General features: G+C 53.1%; 3 protein-coding genes across 8 annotated transcripts; all 3 read right to left on the bottom strand.

Moving 5' to 3' along the window:
• RPP25L (ribonuclease P/MRP subunit p25 like) lies at positions 1 to 2294 on the bottom strand. Of its 5 annotated transcripts, none has more exons than XM_039247030.1 (2): positions 2231 to 2294; positions 1 to 838 (listed from the first exon to the last, which is right to left on the bottom strand). In XM_039247030.1, the coding sequence occupies exon 2, from the start codon at positions 802 to 804 to the stop codon at positions 313 to 315; it is 492 nt and encodes a 163-aa protein (XP_039102961.1). In that variant the 5' UTR covers positions 805 to 838; positions 2231 to 2294; the 3' UTR covers positions 1 to 312. The 5 variants fall into 5 exon arrangements, with proteins under 5 accessions (XP_039102961.1, XP_039102962.1, XP_039102963.1 ...); XM_039247031.1 differs by having other exon boundaries at positions 2193 to 2282; XM_039247032.1 differs by having other exon boundaries at positions 2247 to 2271.
• Positions 2295 to 3773: 1479 nt separating this feature from the next.
• DCTN3 (dynactin subunit 3) lies at positions 3774 to 10858 on the bottom strand. The gene is made up of 7 exons (XM_039247014.1): positions 10720 to 10858; positions 9131 to 9215; positions 8353 to 8439; positions 6224 to 6307; positions 5185 to 5243; positions 4281 to 4340; positions 3774 to 4087 (listed from the first exon to the last, which is right to left on the bottom strand). Exons 1-7 carry the CDS (start codon positions 10813 to 10815, stop codon positions 3998 to 4000), a joined length of 561 nt encoding a protein of 186 aa, XP_039102945.1. The 5' UTR covers positions 10816 to 10858; the 3' UTR covers positions 3774 to 3997.
• Positions 10859 to 11440: 582 nt separating this feature from the next.
• ARID3C (AT-rich interaction domain 3C) lies at positions 11441 to 18179 on the bottom strand. Of its 2 annotated transcripts, XM_039247094.1 has the most exons (7): positions 17865 to 18179; positions 15964 to 16036; positions 13946 to 14129; positions 13512 to 13801; positions 12758 to 12940; positions 12438 to 12527; positions 11441 to 11976 (listed from the first exon to the last, which is right to left on the bottom strand). In XM_039247094.1, the coding sequence occupies exons 1-7, from the start codon at positions 18177 to 18179 to the stop codon at positions 11876 to 11878; spliced, it is 1236 nt and encodes a 411-aa protein (XP_039103025.1). In that variant the 3' UTR covers positions 11441 to 11875. The 2 variants fall into 2 exon arrangements, with proteins under 2 accessions (XP_039103025.1, XP_039103026.1); XM_039247095.1 differs by lacking the exon at positions 12758 to 12940.
• Positions 18180 to 19424: the final 1245 nt, after the last annotated feature.

The raw sequence follows: 19424 nt of genomic DNA, 5'->3' as shown, positions 1-19424 counted from the left end.
TCATCAGATAATTAGGCAGAACCTTTATTTCCTAACCACTCCCTGGATCTCTGTCAGAAAAAGGGACAGAAGCACAGTAGGTAGAAGGCCGAGTAAGCCCTTCTTAAGCAATCCAGAACCCATCCAAGACTGCACACCTGTCACTGCAGCAGTCCTTTTTCACACACCAGAGAGAAGAGGAAGCAGGGTAGGGAGGCTCACTTCTGTGGATTCAAGTCTTGTTGGGGATGTTGAGCAGTTACAGAGGCTTCTCAGGGAAGGAAAAGCCATCCTAGACATTCATGCCTGGAGAATAGTTTGCTCAGCAGATCTTCAGGACCAAGTGTCTCGAATCCTTCTTCGGGGTCGTGGGCCACAACTGGAGCTTGATGTGGGGCCCAAGCTAGGGGGTGCTCCTGGAGGCTGGTAGCCACATTCATTAGGGTCCAGGGGGTCCCGGCTGAGCAGGACCCACACTGCAGGTACATGGCGGCGCACTGTGAGGGGATCTAGGCCTGTGTCGGGTGAGACTGGCACCCAACTGTCCTCAGTCTGCAGGAAGCGCAACTTGGTAAGCTGGTGCAGGCCTGGTACCCGCCGCTTGACAATCTCAGCACAGCTGACCGCCTTCCCTGCAGCCCTGCCAGAACCTGAGAACACCACATGCCGCGCGCTACCACCCTCCAATCGACCCAGTGCCAGCCCCAGAAGGTTGCGGATTTTGCTGCCATCTCGGACCCGCATCTCCAGGGTATCAGGAGGTAGCTGTGGCATCGGAGAAGGTGCTGGGAGTTCCACAGAGCCAGCTTTCCGGTAGTGTTCCATCCCACTTGCTGTTGTGTCTGAATTTCACGGCCCACTGCAGGGAAGTGTTAGATGAATGATGGGCAATGTGCCCCAGGCCAACCCCCAACCCCAGCTCTCCAGGATATGATCCTATTCATCCCAGACTTCCAGGAACAGGACCATATCCCCTCACCCCCGGCTTCTAAGCACAGGTACCATGCCTACTTTACCCTGGAAAGGGGCTGTATCCCACATACCCCATTCCTCTAGACAGGGCCATAACCCTCCCCCCACCCTGGAGTCCCTGCGACAGGACCAAATTCATCAAACACTGAGCTCTTTAGGATAGGGGCCAGCCCCCTCATTCCAAGCTCCACAGAACTGGGACTGAACCTCTCTCATCTTGAGTTCCTTGGGACAGGGCCTGTGCCCTTAAACAAGGACTTCGAGAACCTCCATTTTTACCTAAATCTGTACTTTCTAATTAATAAAGTTCTTTCTAGTTTATCTTTTTCTTCCCACGTTTTATTTTTTTAAGTAAGCTTTACACCCAGCGTGGGGCCCCAACTCACAACCCCAAAGATCAAGAGTTGCATGTTCTACCGACCAGCCAAGCGCCCCTCCAGCTTATCTTTTAACTCAGGGAAATGACCCTGCAGGCAAAGCATCCCTTGATGGGAACCAAAAATACCCCTCAAGCAAAAATAGCTGCTCTAATGCCACCAAGACCCCCTTGATTGGTCCCAAGACAATGATCAACCTGCCCATTACTGCTTCTTGCACCTACAGACCGATCTTGGTCTCACATTCTCCTTATATAAACCTAGAAGTATTTTCAGCACTTTGAAGACAGTCTTTGAGCCTAGGCAGCTGTTTCCGGTGTTGGCCTTACTGAAATAAATTACTTTGTTTCACCACCACTTGGCTCTCTGCCTTCGGATTTTGTCAGACAGAAATGGCAGAATCTGGTCTGTTTGGGATCCTCCAAAACCAAGGTGCTCTTGCACTCCTGGGCCCCGGTTACACCCTTGCCCCAGACTCTCGAAAACAAGACCAAGCGCTCCTCACCCACCGCTCTCCAAGACCGGGACAAGGGCCCCTCACTCTGCTCGCAATGGCTGCTACACTCCAAGCTCCCTGGAAAGAGCCAAGAACCCTCGTCCATATGCTCCTCAAACAGAACTCAATCCCTCCCCCACCCCGATATCCTCAGGATAGGGCCAAGCACCTTTCACCCTGAGATTCCCAGTGTCAACGCCCCCAGCCCAGATCCCTCAGAAATGGCAGCAGAGGCTTGTTGCGGAGGGCTGCCTGGGCTACTCCTAGAGTGAGGTCCAGAGCCCGGCCGTCCCCACCGCCACGGGAGGACTCCAAAGCTCGACAAGCCGCAGAGACCAAGGAACCAGCCTCCCCTCTCTTCCCCCTACCTCGAGGGGCCCCCACCCCACTGCGTTCTAGCTCTCACCGCCCCGGCCACGCACGCCTCAAATTCGATCTGGAGCCAAGATGGCGCGCGGGCCGGGAGCGCGCCAAAGCCGCGGGGCCGCGCACGCCTCATAGGGGCGGGGCCTGAAGGGCCCTGCCTCAACGCGCCTCAGCCGGAAAGCGGAGTTTAGCCGGGACGTCTGTGAGTGCGCTGAACCAGGACGTCCCGCCACCGTGAACATACCGGCAATCTACGATGTTACACCCTGGGGCAAGGGCATCCCTACTGGGGTGGAGAGAGCCCTGCGGAATGGAGCCACCATCAGAGACTCGCGTCCCAAAGATGGGGAGGATCTGGCCCTGAGATGTTTCAGCTGGCGTCACCAGTTGGGTTTCACTTTGGACAGCGGCAAGAGGATCCGTTTGAAGTGGCTGCTGCTGCGCGGGAGAGAGCCTTGGTCACCGAGTTCTGAGCTTGGACTTCATTCCGTGGGCATGGCACATCACGGAGGGTTTTCATCCGGCGGCAGAACAATTTGTGCTGCCGCCAGAGGGGGTGTGAGGGGGGAACTGGGCCTCAAACGCCGGTGAACAGGCCGTGGGGTCCCGGGGGCGTGTCCACTGAGACTCGTGTGGTGCCTAGTGTATAATAGGCGCTCAACTAGTTGTTCTATGATTTCTGAGAATTAAACAGAGAAATGGCAGTGGGAATACAGAAAAGTAGATTAAGTTGGGAGACATTGGGAGGTAGGTTTGGTGAGCAGTTGGTGACTTGTTTGGACTGAGAAGGTAAGAGTCTAGGATGACCCACGGTTTCAGACTTCGGACATGCTGAATTTGAGATGATAGTGAAACCGTTGGGTGGCCAGCATACCATTGAAAAGGGGTCTGGGGCCACAGCACTCCCTAAGACCACAAGGGGGCAGCAAACACTCGGATTGAGGCACCAACCTTCCTCTCCGCTCTTTATTCTCAGGTTCCCTCCCTCACCATCCAGGAACTCCCGACCCTCCAAGCATACACACCCCCCCAGCTCCACCCCAGAGCCCAAAGCCCTGCAACCAAACCTCTTCTGGGCTCCTCTTCCCGCTTAGTGGCACCAAGTAAGTTCCCATGAGAGGAACCTGAAGGTTCCTTTCGCCTTTACACATACTGCTCCCTTGCTCTCAAACATCCTGCATATCACCCTCCAGGACTGCCTCCCCCATTCCTTTTTGTTTTGTGCCCACAAAGGACCCTGTACCCACTTGGTAGGACTGCTCTTTTCCTTGACTGTCTTCCCAGCTAGTCTGTGTAGAGCAGGGATCAAGTGGACCCTACCTGTGTCCTCCCCACCTAGCATGGCACCTGAAATTTACAGGATACTTGGTAAATGTGGGATAAATGGATACACAAACAAATGTTCCATTCGTATCGATCAAATGAGAGCATTGGTTCTGAGAGCTCTACAGCTCCCAGAAAGCCAGACCAGGATGAGTAAACTCCTGGTCCAACCACTAGGAAGGCTGACAATACTGCCTTCTACCACCCCCACCCTCACCACCATTCCCACCCTACACCAGGAAGTTGGCACACTGCTCCAGTGATTTCTATAGTTTATTGTCACTGGAATAGGACACTGATGTGGGGAGGGGATGCAAATAGCAAATCTCAAGTAGCCAGACTTCTGATCTCAGAGTTCCTGAATACGGGCAAGTAGGCTGTGACTCCAATAAATACAGACCTGCCTCTGCCCTGTTACAAAGGCAGGTTAGCACAGGCCCTGGACACTGGCTGTCCCGGCCCACTGTGGGTTGAGGAGCAACCATCATTCCTCTGCTGGCTTCACTTGCTTGGCGGCCTCTAGCTGGCAAAGTAGCTCATCCCACTGCACAAATTGCTTGGAGAGAAGCATCGTCTGGTGACAGGTCAAGGTGAGAACAAGAGCCTGAGTGAGGGACTGGACAGATTTAACATCTGCCAAAGGGTGAGGGAGGAGGGAAACAGACAGGTTGATTGGGATGGGATGAAAGAGACAGAGCTGGTGATGGAACAAAAGGACAGGGCTTTGGACAACATTCCTCAGAAGCCTAGCTGAGCAGAAAGGATACAGTCTTGTTGTATTCCTCCAGGAGAGCCTTGGACTCCTCAGTGATCTCCACACACTGGTCCTATGAGGACAACGTAGGGCAGAGAAAGGAGTTAGATAAAGCCCCTACTTTCCATTAACTTTCCTGCCTCAACAGGGACCTTCACACCCCAGAAAGCCTAGAAAAGGTAGTGTTTCACCCCAGAGCCAAAAAACATTTCTTTTCTTTTTTTTAATATTTTTATTTATTTCTAGGAGAGAGAGCGAGAAACAGCATGAGCAGGGGAGGGTCAGAGAGAGAGGGAGACACAGACTCTGAAATAGGCTCCAGGCTCTGAGCTGGCAGTCAGCACAGAGCCCGACGCGGGGCTCGAACCCACAAACCGCGAGATCATGACCTAAGCGAAAGTCGGACACTTAACCGACTAAGCCACCCAGGCGCCCCGCCAAAAAACATTTCTAATGAGGCTCTGGGATCAGTACCCTAACAGCAGTCTTAAGGAGGAGTGAACCACATATTTAAGGAAACATTCCTGCTACTATGTGTCTTCCTCCCCTGTCCCTTATATTTGAACCCTCTTTGAAGTTTGGGGCCTGGGAATGGTAAAACAAACAAAAACAAAAACAAAAAACAGCTCCTCCACCCATAGTCAAGGACACACCATCCCCAGAAATTCTTGGGTACCTCCCATCATCAACCTTCTGGTATCTCAGAATAGTACTAGTCAGAGAGGCAAGAGATCCTGATGTGGCCATAAGCAAGTCCCTTCCCCTCTCTAAGGGAGGGGGAAGATAAAGGATAAAGCCTCAGGTTTCCCCTGGAGCTGACATTAAGGTAGCCTGAGGCTGCTTGCCCAGGTGGCAGGGGTGGGGACTAGGAGCCTCACCACTTCTACTTTCCCTTCCAGCCCTCTCCCCTCCAATACCTGCTGCTGGATGTGGATCTGGGCCAAGCGCTGCAGGCGGGCGGCATGCTCAGGAACGGCTGTAAAACACAACGCACACTGCCTGATGATGCTTGTGCCTTCCCCCGGGACTGCTCAATAGTCTATTAGGTCTTCAGCAGGATTAGAGTATTGAGTGGAGAAGCTAAGCAAACGCCAGGCTTCATCGACCACTGCAGCTAAAGGTGGTGGTGGGGCTCCCTGCCCATCCCAGTCTTACTCTAGGACCCAAGGCAGGTGGCGGGGAGAGATACAGGGCCCTAGGAGAAAATAAATCTTGGGGTCCCCAGAGTTGTCCCATACCCGCACCCCAATGCTGTAAGCAGGGTGAAGTAAAGAAAGCTCTGCCTGTTACGGGATCTGCCCCTTTGCTCTCAGTCCAGTGGGTACAGGTCTGCCTGGAAAAGGGAGCCTGCAGGTGGGCTGAGGATGAATGCCAGGTTCCTTAGTTGGACACCTAGAATCCAACACCCAGAGCCCTGGCCACCATGCTGGGCCTGTAGCTTAAGGCTGCCAGACGCTCAGCAGATAGCTGATCAGGGGTAGGGAGGGGGGAACGGGAAAAAATACCTCCAGAGACAGACAAGATGGATATCTGGATTCAATTAATGTCACTGTCTGCTTGTCAAAACTCAAGCCCAGGGACTGCTCTCAACAATGCAGCAGGAAGAATTTACACACATTCACACACCTGGCAGGATCTCTTATAGTAAAATCTGGGCTATATAGCAGCCTAAAGGACAGATGCTGAGGGGTGAGGTAGAAGGTAAAAGGAATATTCGGAGTTGGGAGCTGCTGGACTTACACTAGTGTCCTTAGGTCCAAACTACCTGAGGTTCTGAAAATGAACTCTCTGCTCTGGCAATTTTAATCCCAATGCAGGTGGCAGGAACCTCCAGGGTTAAAGTAAAGACAAGGAGCAGACTTAGCTTAAACACAGGGAACCTTGGGCACAGGGAAGTCCTGTCCATCTACCCACCTCCCCAAGCAGAGTGGTAGAGTGGCAGCCCTAAAGAGATACCTTTGATGTGAGCGCTGTCCAGCATGGGCACCAAAGCCTCCACCTGTTCCAGGAGCGCAATCTGGGATAAGATAAACTGCTCCTCTGAGATACAAACAGACAAGACAGTGGCAGTGAGGCAAGCCTGGACACTGCTACTTCCATGCAAGGGGCTGAAAACCTGGCAGAGGAAATGGTGAGTCCTGGTGCATGGGGCAGCTACTCTGCCCGCTGTCCCCTTCTCTAGGTGCATATTCCCCCATTCTGCTCCCACCTCTCCTAGATGCCTCTGGTATGACCCATCTTGAGCCCAAGGAGCCTCTAAGTTTCTCCAAATACCACCTTTTTGATGTTTTAACTCTAAGGCCTCTTCCTTTAGCCTCCTATCAACAAACTCAGTGAATGCTGATGCTACAGGAGACAAAATACTTCAGACTTGGGTCCCCATACCCAAGGATTCCTAGGAAGGTATGAAAGAGGGGATATGTGGCAGACTACCAGGCAGGTTCTGCTCAGTGGCCCTGAGAGGCAGAGATAATTACAAGATCCTGGAGAGAAGGGGCAGTAAGCAGAGTCCAGTGGGGAGAACAGGATCTGGACAGAGCCTGGCACAGGAGGTTTCAATGGCTTCAGGGAGTGGGAAGCACATTCAAGAAGGGTTGACTGTTGCGCAGCTGGGTGGCTCAGTTGGTTAAGCACCTGACCCTTGGTCTCGGCTCAGGTCATGATCTCATGGTTTGTGAGTTCAAGCCCCAGATCAGGCTCTGTGCTGACAGTGCTGAGCCTGCTGGGGATTCTGTCTACCTCTCTCTCTGCCCCTTCCCCGTTCACATGTGTGCGCTCTCTCTCTCAAAATAAATAAACTTAAAAAAAAAAAAAAAGGAAGGGATGACTGTTATGTCAAATGTCTGGAGGCAAGAATGCTTATCAATTAATTGAGGAAAAAGAATTTAATTGAACTGGTGCAAAGAGAGTAGGGGTGGAGGGGATGCCTGGGTGGCTCAGTTGGTTAAGCATCCGCCTTCAGCTCAGGTCATGATCTCATGGTTCATGAGTGCAGGACTTGCATCGGGCTCTGTGCTGACAGCTCAGAGCCTAGAGGCTCTTAAGAGTCTGTGTCTCACTCTCTCTCTCTGCCCCTCCCCTGCTTATACTCTCTCTCTCTCAAAACTAAATAAACATTAAAATTAAAAAAAAAAAAAAAAAAAGACAGCACAGGAAACGGCTGCATGGGAGGATACACAGATTACAGAAAGTTTTGAATGGCAGCTTAAGGAAGTAGGATTTTATACTAGGAGGAGAGAGACAGAGACACTGAAGTTCCAAAGACGACAAAGTGGCATGCTGGAAATGTGTTTGGGGAAGATGATATTGGATCACATGCAAAAAGGGAAAGACTAGGGTCAAGAAGAGGACTTAGGAGATTGCAACTGTTCATGTGTGAGAGGACAGACACTGAGGAAGTGGCCAGGGAGGGAAGGAGAGGCTGGACTCCAGACTTAGTATGGGAAAAGATCTCCTGCACTTGGTACCTGAGCCACTGCAATGGTTCAGGGACATTCTGGCTCACCACTGTATGCCTCACACTGAAGATGCTTTGGATCACAAAAGATGATCATTAAACATCTTTTGAATGAATTAATAAACACAGGTACTTGGCAAACTCTACCTCATGGAGTGGTTGTCTGAGCAGCAAACATTGCCAGGTGAATAGTTCCTGCCTAAAATTCTGAAACACCTACATTTTCTCACGTAAAAGAAAAATGCTGAAAGTCGTGCCAATATTCTCACCTCTACCAAATGCAATGCTTACTGCTCCCACCCTTTCCTAGAAGTTCCTCTGTCTAGTGAGCAGAAGTGAGAAAGGTTCTGAAGGAAGATTGTAGAGGCAGACCATTGATAGAACACTGAAGTATTTCCCACTGTTGCTGGCACCATGGCCTCAGCTGGCTCAGAAGTATATCACACCCAATGTCCACTAGAAGACCACAGGATGACCTCAGGCCTCAGCCCAGAGCCAGGCCAAAATTCCAGACAGCAGCTTCCAGAACTGTATCCATGAGAGGGCTAGCAGGGAGGCCATCTCTATGCCCAACTTCCCCCATAATCCATAATGCCCAGATGCATGTGCACGCATTGTCCAGCACTACCTGCTAAGATGAACTGCAGCTTAGAGGCATCAGGTATGGCAATGCGGTCAATGTACTCAGGATCCAGATATTTGATCAGGTCTTCAACTAGAAAAGAAGCAAGATCGAAAATGGAATGGGGGTGGGGAATGGGGAATCTGTCTTATGTAGGATATTAAGGGATATTAGAATGATATTAGTGGTCAACCTTGGGGAGAGCCTTAAGAGATGACACCCACAGTGTCTATCAGCAGGCCTCCACTGGGCCCCACCTCCCTGTCTCTCCCTTCTAAATACCTCCTGACCAAACTCGGCCTTTACAGCTAGGAACACTATTGCCTCCACTATCCTGGCACCTCAGCATTCCCACTGACCTATCTTCACCAAAGGTAGAAGGGGCAAGGTCCCTTGCCCCTCAGTGCCACCAAGACAAGCCAGAGCCTTTTCTGATTTCTAGGTTGCTGGTTCTGACATAATCAAAAAGGTATGGCTGAGCCAAGCCTGGGCTCTCAGTGCCTAATTTCATTTCTGCCTCTGCACCTTGTCTGTGGAAATCCCATATCTCCTCCCTCCTTCACCAAGAGGACCTTTGAGGCAGAGCTCTTATCCTATAACTTTGATACTGTAATAGGCTTGGAGTTTAACCACAAAGTAGAAATCACTTCAGCAGGGAAACATCTTCACATTCTGTCCCCATAGGGTGACTCTAATGACCTACAGAGCTGGAAGGCAAGGGCCAGTTCCCAGGAAGCACAGGCATGGGAAGGAGGGAAGGCAGGCACCCTATGGAATCACTTACTCTTTTTGTACAGAATCTTCACCCTCTCCCTCTTGCTGGCAATGTTCCCCAAAGCCACCTGTACCTTGACCAGGCCATCAGCCACCTGCAAGGGGATTGAAAGTTAATTCCAAGATTCAGCGCCTGACTCAAGACTTGAAAGGTAAAGAAGCCTCATTCCTTCAGACTTCCAAATCTCCTTATTCCAGCAAAATAGGTTTCCCCCCTACCTTGTCTTGTTTTAAAGGAGAGGCAACCCCACCTTCTGGGAATCCTCAGAGTGAAGGGGAAAATAATCATGTAGTCTTTGGGAAGTTTCAAGGCTGATTGTGAAGGTAATTATGTTAGAGTTTATATGGCATTAGCATAACCTGTCTATTCCCTGGTTCTTACCTCTCTGGCTGAACCTACCTAGGCTTTAGGGGTACAGAGTAAGGAATTCCCATATTAAAGGATCAAACAGAGAGAGGGGCTATGGAAGTGAATGATCTTACCTAGGTTTTAGAATACAGGGTGAGCAATGCTAATATTCAAGGGTCAAATATACAGGGAGGCAAATAGAACTAAGCAGCAACAGCCATAGAGGTAGGGGGATAACAAGGGAGATTTATGTCGTGGATGTCAAAGGGAGCGAAGGTTTCGAGAAATCAGTTCTCAAATGGGGCACAATCTGCTAGTGACAATACCACAAGAAGTATACAAACAGACATCATTACCTCTGATGCACCTAACCCCAGGGTATGCCTGACACTCCACCTTCAGTTAAAAAGTCTTCACATAGTAAAAAGGGGGGTAGGGTGTGAGGTAGGAGAACTAAGCTTCAGGGTTGTCACAATTCAGTCACTGGTATGAAGGACTGTCCCATCTATATCTAAACTCCAGCCGCTGGGTGGCTCAGTGGGTTAAGCAAAACCCAAGCAAACTCTTGGGTTTTGGCTCAGGTCATGATCTGACGGTTGGTGGAATCCAGCCCTCCATCAGGCTCCGCTCCTACAGCAGGGAGACTGCTTGGGAATCTCTTTCTTTCTCTTTCTCTCTTTCTTTCTCTCTCTCTCGCCCGCGCTCTGGCCCGCCCCTCCCCCGCCTCTAAATAAACAAGCAAAAAACACCGGCGTCCAATCCCTTCCTTTCCTAATCCTGGCTCTCAGACCTCATCTCACTCCCGGAGCCTTCCTTATCCACCTTTGCTCTGCCCCCTCCGATGTCCCACGGACCTCTTTCTGTACAATATTTAGCAATTAATTACGCAGGGCTCTATGCTAGTCCTTCCATTGTGGACCTCAGCTTTTACAGAAACTCTCGTTAGTCAGATTCTCAGGTGTGTCAGGTCTCCCCAGCCACCCCAAGAGGACAGAGGCAGTCTTAGTCACAGTTCACAGTGAGCCAATCGCAACGGGTCCTAATACAATGGGTCCTAATAACCTTCAGTGTCCTCCATGGAAATAGAGCCCACGGGTCCAAAAAGCCCCGGAAGGTTTCGAGCCTTTGTTATTCCAAAAGACCGGCTGCCAGCAACAAGGTTCGAGTGGTTGCACCTTTCCCGAGGACCATGCCAGTAGGCCGCTCTTGCTCTGCCCCAGAAAGGCGGCACTGGATCCCAGATCGCTTACCTTCCGCGAGCCACGCGGCCCGCCAGACCCGTACACCCAGCGCTCCAGCTCCTCCACCCGGGCCTGTAGCCGCTGCACATCGCTGACAGCCGCCATGGCTACCTCCGCCCCGCCTCAGCGGAGGAACAGCCACGGGGCGGGATGTCCGGCCAAATAGAGAAGACTAGCTAATCAGAGCGCAGGGGTGGCCCTCAATACGAGAAGTGACGTCACGACCCAGCCCTTCGATGCCGGAAGTGACCGGCAGGGCCAGCGAAAGATGGCAAAACCTGTCTGGTTACCTAGGCAACGACTACCTGTCAGGCTGTACCCTAGTTTTCCAGCTCCTGCTTGTCCAGACAAACTTACCTTTCTTCTTCTAATTCCAGGGTACCAGAGACGTTTCCTACCCCATTCCCCCAGGCTGCCCATATAAATATACCTATTATTTCAGGATTGGTCCATTTCCATAGATCAGTAGGAGACTCTGTGAGATACTCTGATCTTTAGGAATCTTCTAAGGTTCAAGCGATTAACGTCTTGCCCAAGGCCACTCCGCACTATAGTAGCAGAATCAGGATTTGAACCCAGGCAGTCTGATTCATGAAACCCAGCTCCTCTACTTTCATGAATCTTTGCTATTCTGTGTTCCTCTCTTGAGAACCCCTGGCCCAACACAGCCTGTGTATACCACATAATTCCTCCCAACCCCCAGACCCAAACAAGGAGAGGAGGCACTGGAGAGCGAGGGACTGCAGCTTTATTATTCAGATGTGACCTGAGGGATATCTCCTTCACAAAACCCCAACCTAACCCTTCACCTCGCTCCTGAAGAGAAGCAGGTCTGATTTGAAAAGGTGGGGTTCTAGAGATGACACTGACACAGGGAGGCACATGAGGAAATGACGGGGGTTAGTGAGGGCGGAACTCTTTGGTAGATGCTGCTGGAGTTGGCCAGGGAGGAGGTGCTCTCCCTTTACAATGAGGTAGATGTAACATCAAAAGAAGACTCTTTGGCTTCAAGTCCACAGGGCATGGCGGGGGGGGGGGGGGGGGGAAGGGGTCATCTGCCAGGGCTGGGTCCTAGACTGGGTACCCTAGAAGAATCAAGGTGTGGGGGGATGTATCCTCCCCCCTCAGCACTGGGGTTGGGACTCTTAATTCTGAGTGGGAGTTCTCAGGGTGAGGTGCTGGAAGGTGGCCCTGTAGGGAGTGGAGGTGCAGGGTTGGTTGAGCTCTGGGAAGCTGGCACAGGCTGGCGGCGAGCAAAGAGGACACCTGATAAAGGGGTGAGGAGATGGTGGAGGAAAAACACAGGCAGGAGGGGGTGGGCACAGAAACAGAAGAGGAAAACAAAAGTCAGTGTCCTAATTGTTAGAACACCACACACATATACCTGCCACAAACCAATGTGGACAAACTCCTTAGGTCAGTTAGAGACTCCTATGGCAATACAGATATCCTCAAACAAGTAAACAAGAAATATTTACACTGATACATAGGTCCATGACAAGGCAGACATCCCATGGAATCCATGCCAGAGAGGTCATGCCTTAGACCCCATGCCATTGTAGATACCCCTTTAACCCATGCCATTGTAGCAATCCCCTGAACCCCACATTACCCATGCAAGTTTGGATATCCCTGAACCTCATGCTAGCTGAGAAAATCTAAAATCCCCATGCCAGAGCAAATACCCCTGACCTCATGCCAGTGTAGACAGCCTGCAGTACCCATACCAGTGTAGACCACCCCGTTGATCTCTAGGGCCATGTTGATACTGCTGATACCACTGCCTGCCAGATTGAGAGGCCCATCCAGCCGCTCTTCTGTCCAGGAGGGACAGGGGAGTCACATTTTGGAGAATCAGAGTTCAGACTTTCAAAGCCCCCCTCCATCCTTATAGACAGCCCCCATTCCACTTCAGCTCCACACCTATAATCACACAGTTGTCTATTGAGGGATCTATCTGTCCCACCTCCAACACCTATTAGGTGATGGGTCTGTCCTTCCTCAGTGTACAGGCCCAAAGCCCTCACAGCAACAAGCGTTTCCTCACCCCTCAGGGGAACCTTGCCACGGGGCAGGAAACTGGGGGGAGCTCCAGGTCGAGGTGGGTCCATGTGCCCCATCAGCACAGCTCTCTTCTCCGGAGGCTCCTCTGGTGCCAACTTCTCCCTTGCAGGTCCCAAAGCCAGGCCCACAGGCAGTGCCAGTCGAGGGGTTGGAATTCCGCTTTCCTCTGGAAGAACAGTTCAGTCAACTCCCATGGTCCAACCACCTCTGCCCCTGCATTTGGTTCTCGCCCCAGGACTGAGGCCAAGTGAAGTCAACCAACCTCATGCACCAAGTTCAATCTCTCCTCCCATCTAGAGTCTCAGCTTGAGGCTCTGAAGCTGGAGAGCCCAAAGGGCCAATATATACATGTCTAAGTTGGTCCAAGACAATTGGGGCCTTTCCTTGCTCTCAGTTATTAAATAATACAGGCCACAAGAGGCAAAAACTACATGCCAATAGGAGCTGTAGGTGGACAGATGTGGAATGGAGCTCCTCTAGATAAAGGACATTTTCCTGAGCTTCAGGCCCACACCGCAGTAACCCGTACCCCAGACCTCCCACGGTTTCACTGACCCCCAAACCTGAGGACCCCTAAACCTTAGCGTGCAGCAAACCTCAGTGCCATGTCAGTCCTTACTGCCTTCATACCTCAATGCCTCCCAGACTTCAGACTCCCCATATTTTAATTTTCTCTGTATCTCAGCGCACCCCTACGTCTCACAGACGCCCAAACCTCAGATCCTCTCCCCTCCCACCTTTCTTAATAGGGCTCGGACTCAGCTGCGCGCAGGCGTGCGCCGGCAGGCCGGAGGCGGAGCCCTGGGCAGGGCGTGGGCTGGGCGTGGGCGTGGACGGGGCGGGGCCAGGACCTGAGATTGGGCCCGGAGTGCCTCGGGGTGTGGGCCCAGCTAAGCCGTAGAGCGGGGCGGCGGTGTAAGCTTGACGACGGCCCTCGCGTCGGTTGCTGTCGATGGCTGCCTGGAGCTCCCCCGGGGAGCTGAGCGCCCGCGTCTCACACTCGTACGGGTACAGGTACTTCATGTACCTAGGAGTGGACGGACGAGGCGGGGTGGATGGGAGGCTGGATCCCACTGATCAAGTCCCCCAACGAAATGCCCGCCCCTGGGCCCTCCACGCCCTGCGGCCCCTTTCCCGCGCCTTGCCCCTCCGCTCGCGCGCCTGGCCTCACTGGGTGCGTAGAGTGAAGGCTGCCGACGTTATGGTGGTGGGCAGGCTGAGGCCGCGCGTGACCTCCCGCCACACCTTGCGGTTGATGACTTCCACCAGGCCGCCTTTGGCTGTCACCAGGCGAAACAGCGCGTACAGGTCCAGCACCTGCTTCGCCATGATGGGCACGCGGTTCACTGGCGTCCCTGGTGAGAGGTGGACAGAGAGTCAGAACACTAGGACTAAGACCCTATCTGCGGACATCCTCAAGGACCGAAGGAGGCGATTGCCTGGACGAGGCCAGGGTACAGGGCTGCATCTCCGAGAATCAGGAAGAGGGAGGGAGGGAGGGAGAGGGAGGAATCCCTGCGGAGCCCTCAGAGCTCCCAACCCTGCCTTGTAGCAGGAAGGACAGGAAGCTAGATCAGGGGTCGGCAAACTACTTCTGTAAAGGTCCAGACCTAAGTATTACAGACTTTGAGGGCCAAACCTCCTCTGTCCGAACTACTCGACTCTGCCATTGTAGTTTGAAAGCAGCTATGGAGGATATTTAAAGGAATGAGCCCGGCTGTGTTCCAACAAAAACTTAATTTACAGACTCTGAAATTCGAATTTCACACGTTGTGAAATGTTATTCGTCTTTTAATTTTTTCACTATTTAAAAATGCAAAACCATTCTTATTTCGCAGGCGGCTAGATTTGGCCAGCCGGCTTTAGTTTGCCGACCCCTAGGGTAGACCGTAGTAAGGACTTCCTGACAGTGCTGAAGAGCTGGACTCCCTCAAGCAGCGGCCCCCGACCCGGCCCTGGCCCCCGGGTGGCTGCCAGAGACTGGGGGATGGCGGAGGGGAGAAGCAGGAGCCCCCGCCTCCGCTCGCCTCGCCAACTCCGTAGCTTGCGCGCTGCCCCCGCCGGCCAGTCCTGACAAAGGAGCCTGTCTGCTCTGAGCGATGGGCCCCAGTTAATTCCTTACCGATCCCGTCCCTTTCCGCCGCCTCCTTTGGACCCGAACAATTAGCTGCGGCCTGATTAATGTGGGGAAATTATCGGTCCCACGGGACCTCCTCCCCCCCTGCCCCCTGCAGACGGAGGCAAAGACCAGAGGGAAGAAGAGCTCCCGTCCTGAGGGTGATGGAGGGACTGCTGGGATTTGCTCAGACCACCCTACCCCACTTTCCCCAGCGGGAGGGAGACCTCCCAGTGAGGGTCAGGGAGGGGACACCGGGGCCAGAATGACTGGGCCTTCCTGGGGAGCAAAAAGACCTGGGACCCTACTGAGGGTCCCCGGTTAGAAAGGATCCCAAAAGGGGTGCTGGGCCTGTGGTGGGAGCCTGAGGGACTTTGACCAGCAGCTGCACTAAGGGAGGGGGTGTAGTGCAGCCAGTTAATTAGTGGCTTATCAGGCCAAGCTCCGAGTGAGTTAATTAGCTTTGTAGAGAGAGATAATGAGTCAGTCTTCGGACCCATGAATCTGGGGAGAAGCCTAAGTGATGGACTGCCGCCCACCCTGATCTCCTCCTAGACCCTTGCATTTCTTCTATCTCAGAGATTCCTGGGAAGGAATTCCTCCTCCTCCACAACCCCAACTCACATGGCCCCCAGCCTACCCTTGAGAAGTCCTTCCTTCAGTCTAATCCCAGTCCTTTCTGCTGTAGAGCATATTGGATGTCCCCTGCCTGAAGCAAGGGGAAACTGAGGAGAGACAAGGCTAGACGAAGGGCCACTGAAAGAGGAAGAAGGCATTCCCAGCCCCCCAATCCTGGGAACCCCCCTCCCCAGGCCAGCCCCCAACCAGTCTCCCCTCCCACCCTCCCAATTGATCCCACACTCATTAACCTGCCAGTGGGCTGGCCACTAATTAATCCCTGGGTGGAGGAAGGGGGCAGGGTCAGAGGTTAAAGACGCTATTGAGGGCCCAAAGGCTAGGTGTTGCCAAGCTCAGGCCTCTGCAGAGAGGACCCAACCTGGGGACTAAACCCTGGGGTCTCTCTTCCTCAAAACTGGTAGGTGGGGGTCCTTCCCTTACATCATCCCACTCACCCCTCTTCTGCATGAAGCTAAACAGGTCATCCAGAAATTCCTTCCTCTTGGGGTCTGCATCAAGCTCGTACAGCTGGGGAAGGACTGAGGTCATTTTTCAGCTCCACTGACTCCCCCCCCCCCACCCCCTGGGACCCCAACTCAGGTTAAACCCTGAATAAGGGTTCTCAGCTGAAGGAGTGAGTAGGGTCTGAAATGTGGACTCCCTGACATTGGACTCTCTCCCCCTGGGGGCAGGTAGGGGCACTTTTTTCTAATACACACAGAGACCCTCCACTGGCCAGGGGAGCCCTGGGAAGCTCAAACCATCCCTCTGAGGAATAGGGGGAAAGGAAGCTTAGGAGGCTTAGCCTGTCCTCCAGGGCATGCAAAGATCCCCAGGAAGGAAGTCAGTCTGGGACTTTTCTATACTGAGGACGCTGACAGATGTCTTTGAGGCATTCCTTCACTCTTGTTTATTCTTGCAAGGGCTTCTTGCTTTTCACATCTCTGTATGCCATGGCTGGGGATGAGGGGCCGAGATGCCTCTAACCCATCCTTCAGGCAGAGTAGAGATGCTCAGAGCTCCTGCACTGAAACCTGGGGCCCCTCAGCCCCACTTCTGGTCTGTTTCCAGGGACAGTGGCCTACCCACTACAGAAGCTGCCACAGAGGTAATGGCCCTGTACTACCCAGGACCCACAGGGTCAGAACTTGAAAGGCCCATAGGTCATCCCAGTCACCTGAAACCCCATCTCCAGTATCACCTCCCAAATAACACCAGCAGAAACAAACAAGTAACAGCCATTTACCCAGAATAACAGTCCCTGAGTAACACCAATAGGTAACGCTCCATTCCCCACTAAGCACTCTCAGAATAAAAAACAACAAACAAACAAATCCCAGAGATCCACTTTAGATCTATACTCCCAGAAGAAAAGAGCCCAAAGTCTTAGATGGATCCCCCAAAATAACACATATGCTCTCCCAAGTAATAATCCCCAGAATTATACCCAGGAGAAACAGTCACTAGAGCCACAGAGCACCGAGTAACACTCCAAGTTTTACACTAATGCTACAGAGTACTAGCCACAAATTAACACTTCTGGAAAATACCCAAGACCAATGTCCTACAAGTAATATCACCAGAAAAGCACACCTAGAATCTGAGCCCTTTATAATACATTCATAATGAGAGCCTGAAGTAGTGCCTTAGAATAACATCCAGATGGGTTCCACAGAGGAAGAACCTCAAATTAAGGCTCTAAGTGTAAGATCTTGTCATTCCCAACTGTACAGGAGCCCTTTAGTCACACTGCGGCTGTAATGGCCATCACAGGCTAGGAACTGTCACCCATAGAATTCAGGCCAGAGAGAGGATTTGGATGGAGGCAATGTGACAGGGAAGAGATGAGGAGGGTGTCAGCTTGTGACAGGAGTGGCAACCTCCATCCTGCTTCCAGAGACAGAAATATGCAGCCCAGGAAACTCCCGGTGGTTGCTGGAATATGACCTAGTGACTTGATGTGTGAGAAGGTAGAGAAAGATGGTGCTGGCACTGGAATCCCCATTCCCCAGCTCCCATTTCCTGAAAAGAATTCTTGAAGCTCCTACACCCCTCCTGCTTTCCCTTCTAGCCTCACCAAAAGCCTCTAGGCTATCATGCCTCCACATTTCTGGGCATCTCCTGCACCTTCCAGTGTGTGCCTATGCACTTCTTTCCATGTCTCTGGGGGTCTGATTCTGCTTCCCTGTCACGATCTACCTTTCAGTCTTCCCACTGTCTCTCTCTCTCCAGGTCTCTGTGTCTCTGTTTTTCCATCCTGCAGAGGGCAGTGGGGGTGGATAGATACGAATCACCTGGCTTTGCTTTTGCCCAGAGAGGAGGAAGGGGAGGGGGCCTGACATGGAGGGGGTCCTACCTGCTTGAACTGTTCCTCGTAGGTCCATTCATGGGGATGAGGTCCAGAGGGCTGGCTTGAAGGTGAGCTGGGGCCCCGTGTCCCTGGACGGCTCTCCTCGGCTGCCTCCTCCTCTGCCCCGGCTTCCTCCCCTTCCTCATCTTCTTCTGCATCCTCCTCTTCTTCAGTCCCAACCTCCCCTAAGGCCCCCTCTGGGGCCTGCAGGGTCCGGGGACCAGGCAAGGGAGGCAGTGGTGGTGGCAGTGGGCGTTGAGGGGCCAATGGCCCCACCCCTTGGGCCAGTCGGGCTGCCTGCTGCCTCTGCAGGGCCTCCATTACTGCTTCCAGGCGCAGTCCCCCCGCTGGTGGAGGGGCTGGCACCAGGCGTGGCCCCGAGGAAAGGGCCGCCTGTGGGGGTGGGAATTATGAGTGTTGCGCCCTGCTGCCCCCACAACCCCAGCACAAGAGGAGGTGGTCACTGATTCAAGGAAGTACAGGGGGCCATACGAAAAAACGCGGAAACACAGCCTTCTCAGACATCAACAGAGACAGATGTAGAAAGAGCAGGAGAGACCAGAGACCAGATCCAAAGAGACAGAAATGGACATTGACAGAGGACAGGTAGAGACTGAGCAGATCAGAGAGGGTGACAAGAACCAAGAAGCAGAGAGAAGGACAGGAGGAGAGAGAGAGAGCGAGAGTGAGCAAGTGAGATCAGAAAGAGAGACAATGACAGAGGAGATAATGGAAATAGAAATGGAGATGGGACTGAGAGACAGAGGTGGGAAGAGACAGAGGTATCAGGCAGAGACAAGAACAGAGAGACAGAGGTGGGGACAGATGAGATTTATAGAGATATTAGGTAGATAGAGAAGGTAAGAGAGAGAGGAGCAAGAGATAAATACCAAGACCTGAGTGACAGGTAGTCCAGAGAGAGACAGAGACAGAGGCAGAGAGACAAATAGTGAGACAGTGGTAGAGAGAGAGAGAGAGGCACAGCAGGAGACAGAGACTGAAGAGAGAAGAGAAATTAGAAAGAAACAAGGCGAGACAGTAGATAGAGGGAGACAGAGACTGAGGCAGGGAAAAACAGACGGAGAGACGGGGCCGAGACGTAAAGGACTAGCACTGAGGGGCCGCAAGGACAGAGGGTGGCGGGGATCAGAGCCCCGGACCAGGCGGGCTGGGGATCTCTGGGTCTCGACGCCCGCTCTCTGGCTCCCCACGCCCCGCGGCCGCACTCACCAGCCTGGCGCGGCCCGGTGCCCCCGGCGTCTCCACGGCGTTCCCTCTGCTCCGCCCGCCTCTCGGGCAGCCCCTACCTCGGCTCTGTTCCCTGCGCGGGGTCCCCCCGCCGTGCGCTCCCGCTGCCGCGCGCTCTTCTGGCCGCGGTGCGCTCACGCGCCGCTCTGCTGGCGGCGGCCGCGGGGGCGGGACCCGAGAGGGGCAGGCCTGGCGGGGGCGCGGGGGGGGGGGGGAGAGGCCCCCGGGGGCTCTGTCGCTCCCAGCCCCCCAACAGGTGTTCCCCCTCCACACTGCCAGAACGGGAGGAGGGGGCGCTGGAGAGCTGCCAGGAATCGT

This window comes from Hyaena hyaena, unplaced genomic scaffold (assembly GCF_003009895.1).
Source record: "Hyaena hyaena isolate Hyena2069 unplaced genomic scaffold, ASM300989v1 scaffold_289, whole genome shotgun sequence".
Taxonomy (NCBI): domain Eukaryota; kingdom Metazoa; phylum Chordata; class Mammalia; order Carnivora; family Hyaenidae; genus Hyaena; species Hyaena hyaena.
Note: the sequence above shows the minus strand (reverse complement) of the source record. Positions and strands in the feature narration are given on the sequence as shown.

What these genes read in the sequence shown, in the direction of transcription:
- RPP25L (XM_039247030.1), bottom strand. Translation starts at nt 804, where the DNA reads ATGGAACACTACCGGAAAGCTGGCTCTGTGGAACTCCCAGCACCTTCT.
- DCTN3 (XM_039247014.1), bottom strand. Translation starts at nt 10,815, where the DNA reads ATGGCGGCTGTCAGCGATGTGCAGCGGCTACAGGCCCGGGTGGAGGAG. An exon ending in GGCCGCGTGGCTCGCGGAAG is followed by an intron (nt 9,216 to 10,719) that starts GTAAGCGATCTG and finishes ATCCCCTTGCAG; the next exon opens with GTGGCTGATGGCCTGGTCAA. An exon ending in GGACAGCGCTCACATCAAAG is followed by an intron (nt 5,244 to 6,223) that starts GTATCTCTTTAG and finishes TGTGTTTTACAG; the next exon opens with CCGTTCCTGAGCATGCCGCC.
- ARID3C (XM_039247094.1), bottom strand. Translation starts at nt 18,179, where the DNA reads ATGGAGGCCCTGCAGAGGCAGCAGGCAGCCCGACTGGCCCAAGGGGTG. An exon ending in TAGCTTCATGCAGAAGAGGG is followed by an intron (nt 14,130 to 15,963) that starts GTGAGTGGGATG and finishes ACCTCTCACCAG; the next exon opens with GGACGCCAGTGAACCGCGTG. An exon ending in GCCTTCACTCTACGCACCCA is followed by an intron (nt 13,802 to 13,945) that starts GTGAGGCCAGGC and finishes GTCCACTCCTAG; the next exon opens with GTACATGAAGTACCTGTACC.